Source organism: Empidonax traillii, unplaced genomic scaffold (assembly GCF_003031625.1).
Source record: "Empidonax traillii isolate 1590-97213 ecotype Southwest subspecies unplaced genomic scaffold, ASM303162v1 scaffold268:size1028579, whole genome shotgun sequence".
Lineage (NCBI taxonomy): Eukaryota > Metazoa > Chordata > Aves > Passeriformes > Tyrannidae > Empidonax > Empidonax traillii.
This window is the reverse complement of record NW_020955461.1, coordinates 604,737-622,554: the sequence shown is the minus strand read 5'-3', so window position 1 is coordinate 622,554 and position 17,818 is coordinate 604,737. Positions and strand designations below refer to the sequence as shown.

The 17,818-nt window shown below is 40.5% G+C and overlaps 2 protein-coding genes across 3 annotated transcripts in view; both read left to right on the top strand.

The window, feature by feature from the left end:
* The window catches only part of GCC2 (GRIP and coiled-coil domain containing 2), a 28,830-nt gene extending 18,461 nt beyond the window's left edge, over window positions 1–10,369 (top strand). The window contains exons 18-23 of one of the 2 annotated variants that reach the window (XM_027889641.1): window positions 307–483; window positions 1,945–2,162; window positions 3,491–3,685; window positions 4,486–4,625; window positions 5,484–5,685; window positions 9,437–10,369. In XM_027889641.1, coding sequence (XP_027745442.1) covers window positions 307–483; window positions 1,945–2,162; window positions 3,491–3,685; window positions 4,486–4,625; window positions 5,484–5,685; window positions 9,437–9,627 — 1,123 coding nt within the window. In that variant the 3' untranslated portion in view covers window positions 9,628–10,369. The other variant, XM_027889642.1, reaches the window with a different exon arrangement.
* Window positions 10,370–16,117: 5,748 nt separating this feature from the next.
* The window catches only part of LIMS1 (LIM zinc finger domain containing 1), a 70,111-nt gene continuing 68,410 nt past the window's right edge, over window positions 16,118–17,818 (top strand). Inside the window, exon 1 of the mRNA XM_027889658.1 lies at window positions 16,118–16,207. Within this exon, the coding sequence (XP_027745459.1) occupies window positions 16,158–16,207 (50 nt within the window). The 5' untranslated portion in view covers window positions 16,118–16,157. The remainder of the gene's footprint in view (window positions 16,208–17,818) is intronic.

Here is a 17,818-nt window from a genome sequence, read left to right as displayed (position 1 = left end):
AACCAGCTTGAAGTAGAAAGTGATGTCAGTCACTCTTTCTACCCCAATAGTTGCATTCCCAGCAGTTCAGATAGGACATGGTAAACCTATTTGTGCCTATATTGAAACAGGATCAGAACTTTGCTAATTGCTTCTTCTGTAGTCACATTCTAAGATATTTTGGTCATGGTGCTGTATTGATTTAATTAATAAATAGGCAGTTTGGATCAGCTGTCCAAAATGTTGTGGATATTGTATAGATTCTGAATTATTCTGTAATTATTTTTAAATGTATGTCGTGTATTTCTTTTTGTTTTCCACATGCAGAGAACAGTTGGAAATGGTGATAGATCAACTTAAAGTTAAGCTGCAAGATGCTCAGCACAACTCACAGTTGAATGCATCTGAACTCCAGGCACTGCAGTCTGAACACGACACCCTGCTGGAAAGACACAATAAGATGCTGCAAGAGACTGTTGCAAAAGAAGCAGAACTCCGTGAAAAGTATGTTCTGCTGGTGAATAGACACAGATATTTTGTGTGAACTTTAAGAACTGTGCATGTAGTGGTGTATAACTGAATTTCTCAAAGAAAGGGCACGTTATTGAGAAAGTTAAAGGAATTTTCAAAAGGATTGTTTGCTATTTTTCATAAGCCATCAGAAGTTTCAATAATGAAAATGAAATAGTAGCTGATAAGGGAATTTGAGATTTCTGCAAGCTTTCTCTCTCTTAACCATCAGATTTAAAATTTAACATTTCTTAAGCACACTTACTATTTTAAAATCCAATGCTCAGCACTACATTTATGTTGTACTGCTCAACTAAATTTTAGGGATGTTTCCTATTTAAAAAGTAAGGTAGTTATATGCAGAGCAAACAGTTTCTCTGACAAAATATCCAGTCCTGTGTTCACCAACTGCCTTTCTTTCAGAAAGTACTAAAGTACTGGATTTTAAGGCTATGCTTGCCACAGTCTTAATTTGCTGTTTCATTCAAAATGAAAGGAATCTGTTTAATCTGTATCACATCACATGAGTACCTCGTACTTGAGCTCCTCACAAAGGGTCTTTCCCTTGTCCGTAGAGGGTATGAAGAGGTTCACAGGAAATATTCAGTAAAATTTATGGCTTGGTATTAGGAACTGTTGACTTCTTGTCACCATCTTTGTACAATTTTATCTGTTCCTGGTAGCCAGGTGATGGCCCACTGTAATCAACCAAATTATGTCCTGCATTTTTCTGGAAACAACCATTTTACAGTAGGTTCCCTTTATACCTGGAGGGACTGCTCTTTGACATGCTGGCTCTGTTTAAGTCTTTATGCTTACAAGGGCAAGTCCTGTGCTTAGTCTTTCCATACATCCACTTGTTTAATTGCTTGTGACAATTCTGTTGTGCTTCTGGAGTAATTCCAAACAAACAAACAAAAAACCAAACCAACAATTGGTGAGTTACTGACATTTTTCTTGCTAACAGCTACACTCTTCTGCCCTCTTCTGCCCTGAAAGTTGAAGCTTAAAAAAATTAAACTTAGCTTCTTAGAAACCTGTGTTTTTCAAAGTCCTGCATAAGTATTTGGTAAATAAATGTTATAAGAAGTGGAGTAGAAGGTAAATGACATGCCCTGTATGACACTATAACCAGTCATGTTGCAATTTTAGAATTTAAGAAGGTTTAGAGCACAGTGTCTCTAATCCTTACTTTTTTTTTTTCCCAAATATGTCTGAATTTTATGTTCTAAAATAGAAATCAGGAGTTTCTATAGCACAGTGCATTCAAATGATAGGTAATCAGCATATCTTTTTCAGTCTTAGATTTCCCCTGTAAAAAGAGGAGTTTAAATGGAAAAAAAGTTGCATGGTCATTCTAAGATAATCGTACACATGAAAACTGAAAGCTGCTTCAAACTCTAAAAATTTTGAAATTTAAAAATTATAGTGTTTTGCTGTGTATGCTGTTTTCAGACTCTGCACAATACAGTCTGAGAACATGGTCATGAAAACAGAGCACGCACAGATGTTGAGTCAGCTGACAGCCCAGAATGAAGCTCTCCGGAACAATTTCAGAGATCAAGTCAGGAACCTGCAAGAGGAGCACAGGAAAACAGTAGAGACACTTCAGCAGCAACTCTCCAGAGTAGAAGCTCAGCTCTTCCAACTCAAGAGTGAACCAAGTACTAGAGGTAACTTCCAGGCACAGTACCAGGGTTTCTTGAGTTAGTTACAAATCTGTGCACCTGAGTCTGAATCTAAAACCTGCTTACAGTGTGTGATTCTGTAAATTACCAGAAACCTTTTCCGGAGACACTGCAGCATGCCATGTCAGTCCACAGATACCAAGTAAGGAATGTGTCTTTTTTATTACTTACTGTCCCTTCAGAATCTTAAAGGTCCTTGAATACATCCATGGGAGGGCAACAAAGCTGCTGAAAAGGGTGGAAGGACTGTCCTATGAAGAGTGGCAAAGAACTCTGGATTTGTCTAGTCTGCAGAAAAGGAGGGAGGGGCAACCTCATCACTGTCTTAGAGATTCCCAAGGAGGGGAAGCAAAGAGGGAAATGCTGAGCTCTTCTCACTGGTACCCAGTGATAGGATGTGTGGGAGTGGTTCAGAGCTGCCCTGGGGGAAGACTCAGACTCGATGTTAAGAAGTATCTCCTTACTGAAAAAGTGGTCAAACCCTAAAACAGCCCCAAGCCTGTCAGTGTCTGAGGCATTTGGGCAATGCTCTTGGTAACTTTTGGTCAGCCCTGAAGTGGTCAGGCAGTTGGACGAGATGATCGTTGTAGGTCCCTTCCAATCTGCATTACTGTTATCTATTCTATGTCAGCATTGTCAGACAGATGAAGGGAAATTACTTAGGTTGTCTCAGGTTTTGGAGCATACTGGACATCTGCCTCAAGTATGAGAGGTGAAGCTAAAGAGAAGTGTATTGAAAGCTGTTTCAAAAAGGTTTGTTATTGGTATACTTGCCATTTGATCCCTCTTCTAATTTAAGATTTTACCGTCTTCAGGCTCAAGTGTTATTTTTGTATCTGTAAAGTTACTAACCTGGATGTAGTTGGACATTTGCCAAGCAGCAGTAATAGTTTAAGAAGTTAGTCTATTACTGAAGCAGAAGGTCATGCACACAGTATTAAAACAGAAGACTTTATGCCTCCCATAGGACTGGTTGAAATAAAAGCTAATTCTGTTATGCTTTAAAAATATTTGGCACTCTGATCATAGTTACAATGCATCTTCAGGGAGAGTTGCACAAAGATTTCATAGTCACTGAAATAAAAATTTGCTAATAAATTTTAGGTGTAGAAACAGGCTTTGATCGCAATGATCATTTGGAGGTGAAAGGCTGTATTTTTCTACTGTAAATGTTATGTGTCTGGCTTTCTCTTTTTTCTTCAACTGCATTCTGAAGACTAGTTCGTGTACTGCTCTCAGTCTGAGACAGTCACATCTATGAAATAGCCCTCCCAATTTCATTCTGATGACAAACATCAGGAAGTATCTTTCAGGTCCAGCTGTTTCAAATCCAGGAACGAAGAACTTGAGAGAACGGAGAAACACTGACCTTCCTGTCCTTGATGTGCACACTGTAGCTAGGGAAGAGGGAGAAGGTATGGAAACAACAGACACAGAGTCTGTCTCTTCAGCCAGCACCTATGTACAATCCTTGGAACAACTTCTGAACTCATCAGAAGCAAAACCTGGTAGGTAGAACGTGGCTTTTAGAAGCACTTGCCTACATAAGTTGCAGAAGTTTCTTCCCTCGTATTTTCATGCTTTTAGGTGCAAGACACAAGTCTGCTTGAGTGCCACTGAATTTACACTGTCCTGAATTTCTGTAGGAGTTTTGTTCTTAAATAAGGATTAAACTTGCTGCTGTAAAATAAAACATTGGTACAGGTTTTAGTAATTTTAAAATGTCATATTTCTGAGTTTCTAAAGGGAAGAGACTGGATGAGCAAGCGAGTGAATAGTTGCAGAACTTTTTTGTATTCTGAATGAGTCTATACTAGGGACAATTAAGTGCTAATTTAACCTGATTAATGAAAGGATAAAAGTTCTGTTCATCTCAATGAGGCTAATTAGAACAGGAATTTATTGATAGGTTTCTTTCAAGGAAAATGAAAGCCATCATGAAGAACAATCTTCTAAGAGTAGCCCCAAAACGAGAAAAATACATGGTAGCATCTAATCATGACTTAAAGATCTACTGAACAGTTTGTAGATAACTGTTGAAAATCTATATCTATGGGTAGGAAACAAGAGATAATTAAGACCGTATATCTTGATGTACTCTAGAACTGTTTTGCCAATCCCCTTCTAATATATAAACAAAAATAGATCAGAAAATAAGCATGCAGCAGCATCACTGATGACTGCAGCCTGACTTTGCATGAATTCTGTTTATAAGGAACTACATTAATGAAGTCCTGATGTTAAGTTAGTATGAGGTAGATGCAAGTGCTTTTTCCTTCTCTTAGTTTTCTTTCCCAATTAATTGCAGAACCATCTCAGTGGCAAGCAGAACTCACCAAGGATGAACTGATTCAGAAACTAAACACAACAGCAAAGAGTGCTGATCACTTGAATGAATTACTTCGTGAATCAGAAGCAACCAATGCAATCTTAATGGAACAAATAAAGGTTAGGAGACATGCAAGAGATGTGAGGACAGCTCTAATTTCCACAGTCTGTTTCTTAGACCAAATATTTAACACCAAATGTGTCAGAAAATCCCAGCCTGTAAAATTTTGGTGATCAGAATTTAATTTTGTAGGAGCTTTTATTGCATAGGCCTAATTAGCATAACTAGGAAGCACAACTGCTTCCAAAGTTGACTTCAGTTTTTGGTTTTGGTGGTTGTTTTTTTTTTTCACCTCAGTTTCTACTTGGGTGGGAAGGCGGGGGAAGGGGAAGGGGAAAGGAGTGGGGAGTAAAACCTTCCACAAAGAAACCTCAAGAGTTTGTAAGTTTAACATTTAGTAAAGGGGTCTCTACTGTTTTCACTTAGACAAAAGCAGTAAGCCCCAAGGGAAGCATTGTCTGGTTTCTCTTCCTGTAACCCCTTTTAGCTGTCTTACTTTAAAAGAAGATACATGTACTAATGTCTGAGTTTGGTTTGATTTGATTACACTTCTCTGAGTTTTCTGAAGACATTTCTGAAGTTAGCATATTCCTTGAATATGCTTGGCTTTCTTTTCTGAATTGTTTCCTAATGAATGATATCATCAGTTCTCTTGATTTATTTAACTGTTCTACTCTTACTACTCTTTATTGCTGAAACTGTTGTAACTATTGCACAGATTTTATCAAAAAAGGTTACTTTTGATCAATAATAAGTTATTTCTGTACAATATTATCACAAATTCAATTTTCACTGGATTTTTGTTCTGAGTATGTTGTATGCACACATTCTTTTTGAAGCAATATGTGCAATTCATTTATTAGGTCTTCAAAAGACCTTTGTTCAAACAATATTGCATATTTTTCCCTCATCTGCAGCTTCTTAAGAATGAAATAAGAAGACTGGAAAGAAATCAAGAGAGAGAAAAGTCTGTGGCTAATTTAGAATACTTGAAGAATGTTCTATTGCAGTTCATATTTCTAAAATCAGGAAGTGAGAAAGAGCGGCTGCTCCCAGTAATAGACACCATGTTGCAGCTCAGCCCTGAAGAGAAGGGGAAGCTGGTTGCAATTGCCCAAGGTACGTGGTGTTCAAAATATTGTCACAAAAAAAAGGAGAAGTGGATATAAAGGCAACTGAAGTTCTGTGCTTTCTGTTGTGTAGACCTTTGAGGGAAAACAAAACTTAGCAACAATATGCTAGCAGGCTAATCATAAAACCATTTTGCTTTGTTGGGAAGTTACTATTCAGTGTTCAGGAAACAGAACAAATACCCTAAAATATAAATAAAATTAAGCTAAAATATAATTTCTTCTGAAATACGCACATTTTAGGAAGATTATAGTAAGTTCCAGAAATTTAACGTGTTCATGTTTTGAGTAGAGTTAAAAAAAAATTTTGTCAAAATAGAGGTTAGTATAATTGAAATACTGACTTGGCAGATGTTCCAAACTAAAGCAGTCCTCTCAAGGCAGTACGGCAAACCTAATATTAGTTTCTATATATTAACTTTAAAAATATCTTAAAGAAAATATGCTTTTTGTTCGAGAAATTAAGGAACTAGGGAAGGAAATTAAGAGTTAAGCATTTGCAAGAAATGAACACAGGAGCTATGTGTACAATAATGTTCTGGTTCTGCTTCAAATACTCTGGGCATTTGCTCCCTTAAAACACTTCTTAAGGTATTGTTTGTCACTTCTCAAAAACAGTAACTGTAGCTTCGTGTACATCATTAACAACAGACCTATACTTTATTTAAAATTTAATATAAAGAATAAGCACCATGTGCATATATTACTTTAAACACTTGCAACTTGTGAACAAAATCGCATAAAAAAGAGAAGCATTAAAGTACTGCATTCCATGATAGGCTGTGCATTTGGAATAATTAGATGTTTTGATGTTGTTCTGGCTCCCTAATGAAGACTGATTGAATTTTTGTGGAGAAAGGGGATAAATAGCCTTTTTTCAAACATCCTTAAGTACCCAAAGTAAAGTGGACTTGGTGATAAAATCCATGAACCTATTGGTGGCAGCCCAAGAGTGAGTTCCCTCCTCAACAGGTTTGAGGACAGCATTTGAAAATGGATAAAGGTCGGGGGGGCCAGGGCTGGGGCAATGTCATGTAACCAAATAATGCAATGTCTAACAGAATAAACTGAAATGTTTTTCTTCGTCCTTCAGGTGAGGAAGAGAGTACCTCACGGCCCTCTGGGTGGGCTTCGTACCTCCACAGCTGGTCAGGACTTCGATAAAACAGTGGAAACACTGGATCTTTAAACACATTCCACAACTGCAAAAAAAGAGAAATCTTACTGTAGAAAATCTGTTGGTGTTGTAGTGTTGAACTACAGGTTTTTATTTTTGTGTGTTACTTTCAGTTTTCTAGGCTCTTCTTAGAAGCCCACAGTAGCCCTGAAAGATGGTTCTACATTATGGTCTGGCAACAGTGAACCATTTTTCTTGTAAATGTTAAAGCTGATTATAAGAACTATGAGAAATGACAAATTAATTGCAAATTGCCTGGAAACAGAATTTGACAAACCTGTAATGGCTCTTTTGATATCAATTTAAAAACTTGATCTAATATATAAACTGGAATAACTAGACTTTAGATTTAAAGTATTTTAAAGGGTTTACAGTTGCTTTCACGTATTGTTGTCAGCTAGCTAATCTATATGGTTAGTGTTATACTCTGCATGTTTCAGAAATTTAAAATTATTTCCTCACTGGTGATGGTTACAAAATGTAAGATAATTAAGAAACAGAAAGGGCATTTTCTGAACTAAAGTTTTAGTCTTGGTTAATTTTTTTTTTTTTTTTTCAAAAGCTAGATTGAAATATCAAGGCGATGGTTCACAAAATGTAGCAAGTGCATGTATCTCTATGAAATACAATGCTTGGCTCACCTGATATGGTATTGCAGTAGAGATTAATGACATTTATGGAGGTCTTAGGGTATGCTCCAAGACTCAGAGATCCTAAGTCAGCTGAAGCTTTTGGAAAAAGGGCTTAAGCTATGGCTTTTTAACCTGAATTTGGAAGTTTGTGGAAAAGATCAGGAAGAAATGGTCCATTTCTATAGCGATGTCTTTACTTAGATGAAAAGACTACCTATACTGACTTAGTCATATTGAAGACACTAAAGAAAGAATCTGAATTCATAGGTCAGATTTCTAGCATTAACTTCTAAGAGAACAGGATGGAGCTTTTATCAATAGATGCCTTTTTTGAATGGTCTGATTACTCAACAGAATGTTATGTTTTTTTCTGAGAAAAATAAATCTTTACCATCTCTACTTCTCTTATCAACACAGCACCTTTTTTTACTTTCAATTCTCTTTTCCCCTTTACAGTCCATACTACCTTTCACCATCTTAATTTATTTATAAGTTATTAAAATGCATACACATGTTTAAATCCTGTTTGCATCTCAACCAGAGTCTTTCCATACTTTTCACTTATATTTTCATGCTTTCTGTGCTGTTTTACAGAGAATCATTTCCTGGTACACATACCAATACTAAATAGCATTCTTCCTTTCCTACCTTAGTTGAGACTCTGAGGAAATGATGCTTGTTCCTTTAATATTGCCTTATTTGGGGCTGAGATTAATCTGGACATATGAACAGCAGAAAGTCAACACGTTGAGAATAAACTGTTCAGTAGTGTACTTTTGGTTTAATTTTTTGCTTCTTGTATATATTTCAGTACGCAATCAACAAAGCTAATGGACTTTACTTAGGTATTTTAATTCCTTTCCATCTTAGGCACTTTTTTTTTTTTTTCTAATTCCCCTCCAGTATGTGTTTTAACTGGAATCCTTATGGTTTGTGCTACCAGGGAAAACATCCTCTGTGAACCTTGAGATCACAGAACTGATAAGTGGCAGTGTGAGGGATGAGCCTTTTAGATGTCTCTAAGTATCAAACATGAGGTTACACTTAGGCTTTCTTTTATTAGCCTTTGGAAGGATTTACCATATCTTTAGCATTCACAATTTGCACCAAATCTCAGATGTTGAGTTCTAAGTCTATTCACAGCTGGGTTTGATTAATGTCACTCAAAAGAATGCCAAAACACAGTGAGGGGAGAGATTTGAAATATGTATAAAAATAAGTGCAAGTCGTTCTCCTGCTGTGATTTCAACAATAGAAGCAAGAGTAGAAGAGTACAGCTTTGTCTTACTTAGTTCACACTCCATTTGCAGCTGACCTGATTTAGTCTCTGCTGTTGCTGAAGACCTGTGACAAGTTCCTCGTAAAATGCACATATTTCAGATTTGTAAATTATTTAACATTTTAAGCTGTGAATAAATGTATGCAAGTAACTTATATCACTGGCTGTATTAAATACCGGTTGCCTATTGACTTCTTTCAAGTGTGAGTTGCATGCTCACTGTTTTTAGTAAAACTTGAGTACTGTACTTATGAATGTAGTGAACAACTTGCATTACCTTTTTTTTTTTTTTTTTTTACAATGGAAGATTGAGATCTTAACGTAGAAGTATTTTAATAACTGTTACTAAACTGTGTTCTATTGCTAAGATTGACAGGACTTACCTTTGTGGTAAGCAAATACATCAGAGTTTAATAGACATTTGCAGTAAATGGCATAGAAGAATGTGAACTGGAAGCAGGATTATTTTGCATAGAAAACTTTTTATATGTCATATATTTGCATTTGTAATGTACAGCATTGTAGCTGTGATTTGCTTTCAAAAAGCAGTTTGAAGTTTTAAGTAATACTGCTGCTTCTTGATATTCTGTGGTGCTCATTTTCTGGAAGAGCACTGTGCTAACTTTGTTTTCTGGTTCTTTTTGTTTTCTTTTGCCATGTTTGTTAGAATGTTTCCTAGAAAATATCACCCTTGCCCAAAGAGTTTATAAGCTTAGGACCAATTTTTATCTTCTATCAGTCTGCCTTCAGCCCAAACCTAAGGAGGGCATAATAATAGTAATAAGGATTCTGCTGTCACTATGCAGAGTATATTTATTAATTAAAAACAAAAAATGGGAGTAATTCAGAATTCTCAGACCTGCATGTGCACTGTGGCTGAATTTTTAACTTCCTAATGCTGACTTAGAAACAGGTTGTATACCTTTCATATATTCCCTTTAGCCAGGAGGGAGACTTATCTGTGCAAGCAAAAGTGCTCCAGTTGAGAGACAGGAAGACCAGAGTTTGTCAGGCTGTTGTGTAGATGTGGCCAGTTGTAGCTGGGGTTCAGGATGGCCAAAGAGAACCCATGTTAGAAACGATACACGGGAAAGTAGAGTTGCTTTTTTCTTTTGTGACCCTCCCTCCCCAAAGTACAGCTATGAGAATACAGGGTTAGATAATTTTCTATATTTACATTTTCCCTTGGCTACCTCCCTTCATCCCTTTGCTTTGATAGCAGGTGATATATCACGAAATTGTGGAGGAATGCTTAAAAACTCTCCTTAGTTTGTACTAAGTGGCTTTGAACCACCTGTGCTTCATTTGACTTATGCCTTGGCTTCACCCAGTGCACCAATACTTCCTCAACTACCTACTACTTCTATTATTACTGGTACTATAAAACTATCTCCCTTAGGAGCCTTGTGAATAGCAGTCACCACCCACAAGCTGAGAAACCAAATGTATGAAGAGGTTAAAATATATTTGTTGTAGTAATTTCAGAGCTGCTAGTCTGGACAGATAAGTGTTTTGGTTGGAAATAATGTTTTTGATGGCCTTTTCATGTGGCTATCACTTCAATAAAATTCATCTTTATTCAACAGAGTGCCTTTTTTTTTACCTGAATGCCTGCTCTTACCTTAGTCAGCTGCAAGGTAGAAAACAAGGGGATGATTACCAATGTATTAAAGATATTTTATGGATCTAGTATAATATAAACAGTTTTTACTTTAGAACATGATAACAGCAATGGAGTCATCTGGATGAATGGAAAAGAAATTGTTTTGTTATGGGGGGGGGTTAGATCTTTTTTTTTAAAGGCTCATTTAAGTTACTTCAAATGTGTTACTAGATTGTTACCAGCAATCTGGCAATATCTGACATGAAGGAGAGGAGGGATGCAGAAGCTAATAATGTCTGTGTTAAAAGGATTGCACTTAGTATGTTTATTTTAAGTACTAGCCACCTAATAAATTGGCACCCCCTTCTAATAGCAGTGAACTTTGAATGACCTCTTCCCTAATTCCCTGTGATAATTTTTCTTTATCTGCATAGTTGTCCTAGTGCAAAGATTAGATGTTCTATGGATGAAGAGGGAAGTGGTTGGTTTGTTTGCTTGATTTAGGTGAGTTTAGTGTGTTTATCTTCTTACCAACCATTTTTCTTAGTCTGTGTTTATTATACAAATACATGATCAGGAGGGAATCATAAGCTGTGAAAAGAAAACGTAATAAATGGATATGAGTCAAAAAGGAGCCTGATACAGTCAACTTCTAACAGCTTTCATGTAAATATATATGCTATAGGGAAGGGAAATAATAATCTGCTGCTTTTAAAACTGAATTTGATTAAAATTTGTCATATGGTTGTGCAAGGTTTAGAAGGTGTGTCTTAGATTCAGGAGATTTCTTACTGTCCTATGTCTGAGGATCAAAGCAGGATTGAATAATGAAAACTGAGAATAGTAAAGAGTAGAACTGTGCATCAGTTACTGCTCCAACAATTCAGTACACCTTGGTATTAGCAAATTGCTTATTTTTTGCTTTCAGTTAAATGCCTGTAGACTTCTTAAGAATCCAAGGTGAATGTAATCAGGGTAAAAAACAGTATGCTGTTTTGGGCATGGGCATGGGCACAGTCCCAGTCCTCTTAAATGTGTTTTAAATTCATAGACAGTGGATAGCAGCTGTATACGAGTATAGGATTTAAGCAGGGTTTATTGTTTCATTGCTTGAAAATCACAGCTTGTTCTGAGAGCAGGCAGACTTTTCCAGAGGGGAGGTACATATCAGCTCTTGGATCTCGCCCTTTCCACTGCGCAGAGCATCTCAAATATAAAAACCATAGAAACCATTACAGAGCTCCAGAAAAAAGCTTTTACTTAAATACTGCTTTACTGTTGTTATTGCCCTTTGTGGAGTTACATGCTGATGCTCAGTGTCACTCTTGCCGAGGGAAAAACGCCAATCCTATCAGTTTGGCTTTAGCACCCAAGTATTTATACGGACTCACTAAAGCTCCTCTCGCAAGTAGTTGCAGCATTTACTTAAACCTGCAGCTGCGGTAATCCAGGTGAAGCTGCCTTTGCGGGGGGACAAGTGGATGGTCCCTCCGCTCCACAGGCAGAGGGCTACAGCCTGTGGAACAGTGGAAAGAAAAGCAGCTGGTGGTGATAAACACTTAACACAGATCATGTTGTTGATGTGTCGGCTCTCTGTCCCTGCCCTAACATTCCCCACCAGCCTTTCTCCTGGAAACCGGTTAAACCAGTTGTTTGCAGAGCAGTGGGGGATAGTGGATATATCAAATGTATCTTGCAGGTGGGGGATTTTCAGGAAGAGCTAACAATGCTTTTTATAATATTCCGGGAAGGATAGGAATTGCCATGACAAAAAGCTTAAAAGAGAAAAATAACATACTAACATGAAAAATAAGAGAATTATGATAGCCAAAAGTCAATAAGTTATTTCTTAAGGGACCTGTTTTGTGGTGCTGCCATTAGCTTTTTCTTTAGCCATTACTGTGTCTGTCCAATTAGTGACCTTGTCACAAAGCAAAAATTTATGCTGCTAAATATGGAATTTTAATGATCAATTTTGCAGGGGCTTGAGATTGATCTATAAGAGTAATATCTCTGTTCTTGCACAATCTCCTTCCCTCTTTCAAGAAATGGTGACACCAAATATACTGTGTGTGTCTAAAATGCATGAAGCAGAAATCTGACTGCTTTTATAAAAAATAATTTGTTACTTGTGAATTTGTTAACAGCTTTGCTACAAATATTTAGCTGGATACCCCGTGGTCAAAAATTATTCATATTTACCCAGTCAAAGTTTCCTTCACTGTTGCTTTAACTTCATATCTTTGGAGGTATGACACGAAGAACACTGACCCCGTTTACAATTTAATTCCATTGATTGTATTAAGATAAAGAATCATGGGACTGCTCTGCTAATAAGCACTCGGAGTCAGGGTAGACTTAGACTGAATATTAGAAAAAAATTCTTAACTGTGAGGGTAGTGAGGCACAGGTTGCTGTCACTTATAGTCACAGAATCAATTATTTTGGAGAAGACCTCAAAGATCATTGAGTCCAACTGTTAACCTGGCATTGCCAAGTCTACCTCTAAGTGTTACGGCCAGCTGCAGTACAATAAATTTGGAATTCCAACAGTGATGGAAGATGTAAAATGCTCTGGAAACAAAACATCAAAAGCATATGGCTACTTAAAACTGCATTTTATGCTAGTGTAGCAGGGAGAGATGGGAGGGGAAAAAAAGATGGATTAATTTTGTGATTAATATGCCAGTCTGGAGACATGGAGTCCAAATTCCCTGCTTTGCCACATGCTTCCTTTGTGAATTTAATTTCAGTTTCTCTGTCTGTTTCCTGATTTGGCTGCTGGGGGTAATGGCACTTCTCCACCTGATGCCAAGTAAATTAGCAGCATAAAGTTAAACTTTGTGATGGGTTTGTAAGCAGAAATAAGGAGGCAGATTGCCATTTTTTTTTTTTTTTAACTCCATAGGAAGAAAATGGTCGTAGCCTTCATTATACTGGAATGGAAGGAGTGATCTTTTGAGTTTGTGGTGTGTGTTTGTGAATCCTATTAAACTATTTGCCTAAGTATTCTGGACTGAATTTTACAAGATAATTAGAATGCCAGCATGCTGTAATACTAGGTAATGAACAATTAATAACAAATAAGAATTTTTGTTTCTGCTGTACAGCAAGACACAACAAAAATTTAAATCAGACCCCAAGGTGCAAACTTGCTGCAAAGCGCACAGAGCCTGGGGAGGCAATCTGTGAAACTGAATTCCTGGCTTTTCTTCATACAGTGTTTCCAAAAGCTGCTGCTACTTAGTGTTTGGCATAAGTACATGTTTGGGGGTGCTCTCCAGCTCTCTATGAGAATGCCTTTGCTACTTCAAGATTGTATTACTAGCAGACTGAGCTCTAGGGATTTCATCTGTAAAAGCACTGGAAAACTGCACATGGTGCAATTTACTTGCCGTTAAATCTATTAATGTGCTCTCCAAAGGAAGTGCCGTAACGGCTGCACTTGTTGGCTGGCACTGCTTTGTTAATTATTTCCAGAATTTACTGTTTTGGAGTTTGCTGCCCTGGTAGTCATAGGTCTGCCCAGCCACCTCCCCCCTAGTTTCAGGCTGTGCTGGTCAGAGGCGCTGCTCCTCAGCTGGGCTCAGCTGCCAGGAACAACTGTCTTGTCCAGCTCCCCAGGAGGACTTGCAATGGGAGAGGCCCCAAAATCCTTGCAGAAGAACTCAGGTTAATTAAAAACATTCATGAAGGTGCCTACAAGTAATGGCAGACTGCCCAAAGCTGATTAGAAAAAACAAAAGGGTTGTATTACCTTCATCTGGCACAGAATGAGTACTTACTTATTTAGATGATATAAGGAAGCTCTGTTGACAGACTCATTAAAATGAGTGGGAGGTTTGGGTTTGTTTTTATTTTGTTTGGGGTTTTTGGGGGTTGAGGGTTGTTTGTTTGTTTGTTTGTTTGTTTTCGGGGGGGGGCATTTGTTTTTTAATATATTTACAGATTGGTTGAGGTTTGTAGGTGCCTCTGGAGGTCACTTGTCCAACCTCTCTGCTCAAGCAGGACCTCCTAAAGCCAGATTCCCAGGACCGTGTCCAGACAGCTATGAGATATCTTCAAGGATGGAAGCTCCACAGCCTCCTCAAGCAATCTGTGCTGGTGCTCAGTCATTCTCACAGTGAAATATTTCTCTCTGATATTCAGAGAGAATCTCCTGTGTTTCAGTTTGTGCCCATTGCCTCTGGCCCTGTCACTGGGCACCAGTGAAAAGAGACTGGTTCTGTCCTCTGTGTACCCTCCCTTTTCAGGTATTTTTATTAATTTATAAGATCCCTCTAAGCCTATTCTTCTCTAGGTTGAGCAGCCCCAGCTCTTTCAGCCTCCTCACAGGAGAGATGCTGCAGTCCCTTAGTCATCTTAGTGGCCATTTGTTGAACTCTTTCCAGTGTGTCCATGTATCTCTTGTACCGGGAAGCTCAGAACTGGACCCAGCCCTCTAGGTGTGGCTTCACCAGTGCTGAGTAAAGAGGAGGGATCACCTCCCCCTCTTCTGGCATACTATCCCTTTCCAACTGAGTACTTTATTTCCCTCTTTGTGCAGAATTGTATTCTCTGTGATGTTTTGCTATGTTTGGTTCCTAAAGTTGGCAAGCAAAACTGAACCCTGCCAAAATAACAAATAAACAAAAGTCTGCCAGACAGTCTGATGTTTTTGTGTTTTTACAGTTGTAGTTATCTCTAGAACCATGCTCGTGGCCCAGCCATCAAATATCTTTTCTGCATTATAGTCCTGAAAATTTACATTCTTTCCCTGGTTCTAATGGATACCAAAGTACATGTACTTTACGTACATGTAGTTTAAATTATTCTTTCTGATGTGTGCTTACTCGTACCTGTCCATGCTGATTTTGACTGGATTAACATATTCCCGGAGTTATTGTCTTCTTGGAGCCATATAGAGACTTCCTTAATCCTGGCAGGCAAATATTTGCATTTTTCATTCCACCACACCACTTCCTTCTTCTGATATTAAGGACGGCAATAAGTGGTGATACAGACACCTTAATAATCCCTCATTTTCTGTTATGCTCCTCTCAGTTGTTCATTTATCCATACATCCCTGAAACTGGTATGGTTTGGTGTGAGATCTTTTCTCTCCAAGAAAAGCAGGAGGTTTGGCCCCAGGTTTGGCAGCGCTGGCGTTGAAGGTAACTTACTCGCATTTACTTTCTAAACACGGGGTAGCTGAGCATAAACAACGTGCTGGCCTTTGCTTTTTGGTAGTGTTACATTTTCAAACAATACTGATTAAAAACGTGCTCTTGCTCTAGCGAACTCTCACCTAAGCCTATCTGGTGCTCTAAGGTGAGACGACAGCTCTCTTGCTACAAATAATCCTGTATTACGCAACCACGCATAGGAAACAGTGAAAATATTTGGAATTGTTTTGACAGCAATTTTCTGTTCTGGAAAAAAAAAGAAATTAAAATAACAGCGGCAGACGCTCCCAGGAGGCACCTACTTCACGTAACTCTGCGGGGCGTCCTCCGGCTGCGCTGGCAGAGGAGGCGAGAGATCCGATCCCGCGGGGCTGTTGGGAAGCCTCCGGGGAGGGGGCGGCGGGACCCCAAGTTTTATCGGGGAGGTCCCCTCGTTCCCAGTGCGGGGGCCGTGAGCGGGGCCGGGGCGGGTCCCGGCGGCGGCGCGGTCGGAACGCGCCCCCCGGCGGCGGGCGGGGGTGCCGGCGGGGCGGACGCCCAGCGCCATTACCGCCGCCAGGGCTGGCTCCTCCCGCCGCCGGAGAGCGCTTGGCGGGAGCGGCGGGATGCTGGGGGTGGCGGCGGCGGCCGCGGCGGCCGGGATGAACTGTAACAGGTAGGAGAGGCGCGGGGGCCGCCCGCCCCGTCCCGTCCCGCCTCCCGCGGCGGGCGGCTGCCGAGGGCGGCGCTTTGTGTCGGCCGGGCCGCTGTCACCGGCTGCCGCCCGGGAAAGGCGCTTCCCCGCTGCTCCCGCCGGGCGAAGGGCGGCGGCGGAGCCGGGCCGGGCCGGGCCGGGCTGGGCTGGGCCGGGCTGGGCTGGGGGCTGGGTCCCGCCGGGGAGGCTGGTGGTCCGCAGCCGTGCAAGTGTGCCTGCTGCTCGCCCTGGGAAGCTCCCCCTTCCGCGGGGGAACTTTCCCCTCTCCCCTCGCGTTCCCGGGAGCAGCGGCGGGGGGCACTTCAGGAATCCCTTCTCCCCGCGATCTCTCCTTCGGCGTTACGCGCACGGACGGAGCAGTGGGGCGGCTCCGGTGTCCTTGTTACGGAGAACTAGGAATAACACCCAGGAATAGGGGATCGGCACGTCCCGACCGTGCCGTGAGCGCGGTTGGATGCCCACTGCGCTAAAACGCGCCCTGAGCTGAGAGGTTGTTTTAAAAGTATCGTAGTGAGTAACCTCGATGTGGTGAGAGTGGTGCAGTTTTATGCATATCCCACAATTACAGGGCAGTGCTATCTTAGGGACAGGTTAATAGTGATGGATTATGGAAAGCAAAGGCTGCTCTCCTCGTCGCTCAGCTTTTCAAAGCCTCGCCTGGTGCAGTTGTTTCCTGGGAAGAAATGACCCTAATTAAAGTGCTTAATTAAATGACCCTAATTAAAGGCAAGTGTTGCGCTAATATGTCAAAACCAGGAGCTGAAGGAAGGAAAAGGAGTGATTTTGTAGCTGCCTTGTGCTGCAGGTTCAAGACGGCTGCTGGCACACAGACTTTAGCCTGGCTCAAGACCGCCTTATCTTTCCCGTGCCCGACTTCTATTGCAAACTCCTCCAGCCCGGCGCCACACCTTTGGAGAAAAGCTGTGGCAGCTACAAAGTCAGGCAGAATTGGGGCTACCGTGGTGGCATCTGGTATCCTGGTGAGCCAGCTCTGCTCCCAGGGTCGTACCCTGATGCCCTGGGTAGGATCTCTCCAGCCTTGACCAATCTTCTCTCTAACTGCCATGCAGCCACATGCTTAGAAAAACGCGATAATGTGATTCAGATGTCCTTTCGTATTGAGGTAACTATTTTTTTCTTCAGTCGTTCCAAAAGCAACTTGATTTTTTAGTAGGTGGTGGATCTTCCAGGCCAGGCTTCCTTCTGCATTCCTGAAAATGGCTGAGTATTTGTGCTGCCAGTGTCAGTCTCTTGTGACTGCGAGTAGCTGTGTCTCTCTCAGCTCCACACAGGTGCTCTGGCTCCGGTGCAGTGCCCGCCTCTTTGGCCAGGTAGACAGAGCAATTACGTATTTGGCATCTGTTCTGCTGAAGTCGTCAGGGAGCAGGCCAGCTGCCCTGCTGGTACACGCTTCCCAGGATATGAACTAGGCTACACCCCTGGCGCAGCAAAGCAGTTTTGGGACAAAGTCAGACTAGAGCCCATGCTTGCAGAAACTTGCAGAGATGAGCTAGCAGAGCACTCTGGTGGGAGCTTACCTAGAGTGGGTGTACGGGTGGCCAGTCAAAATAA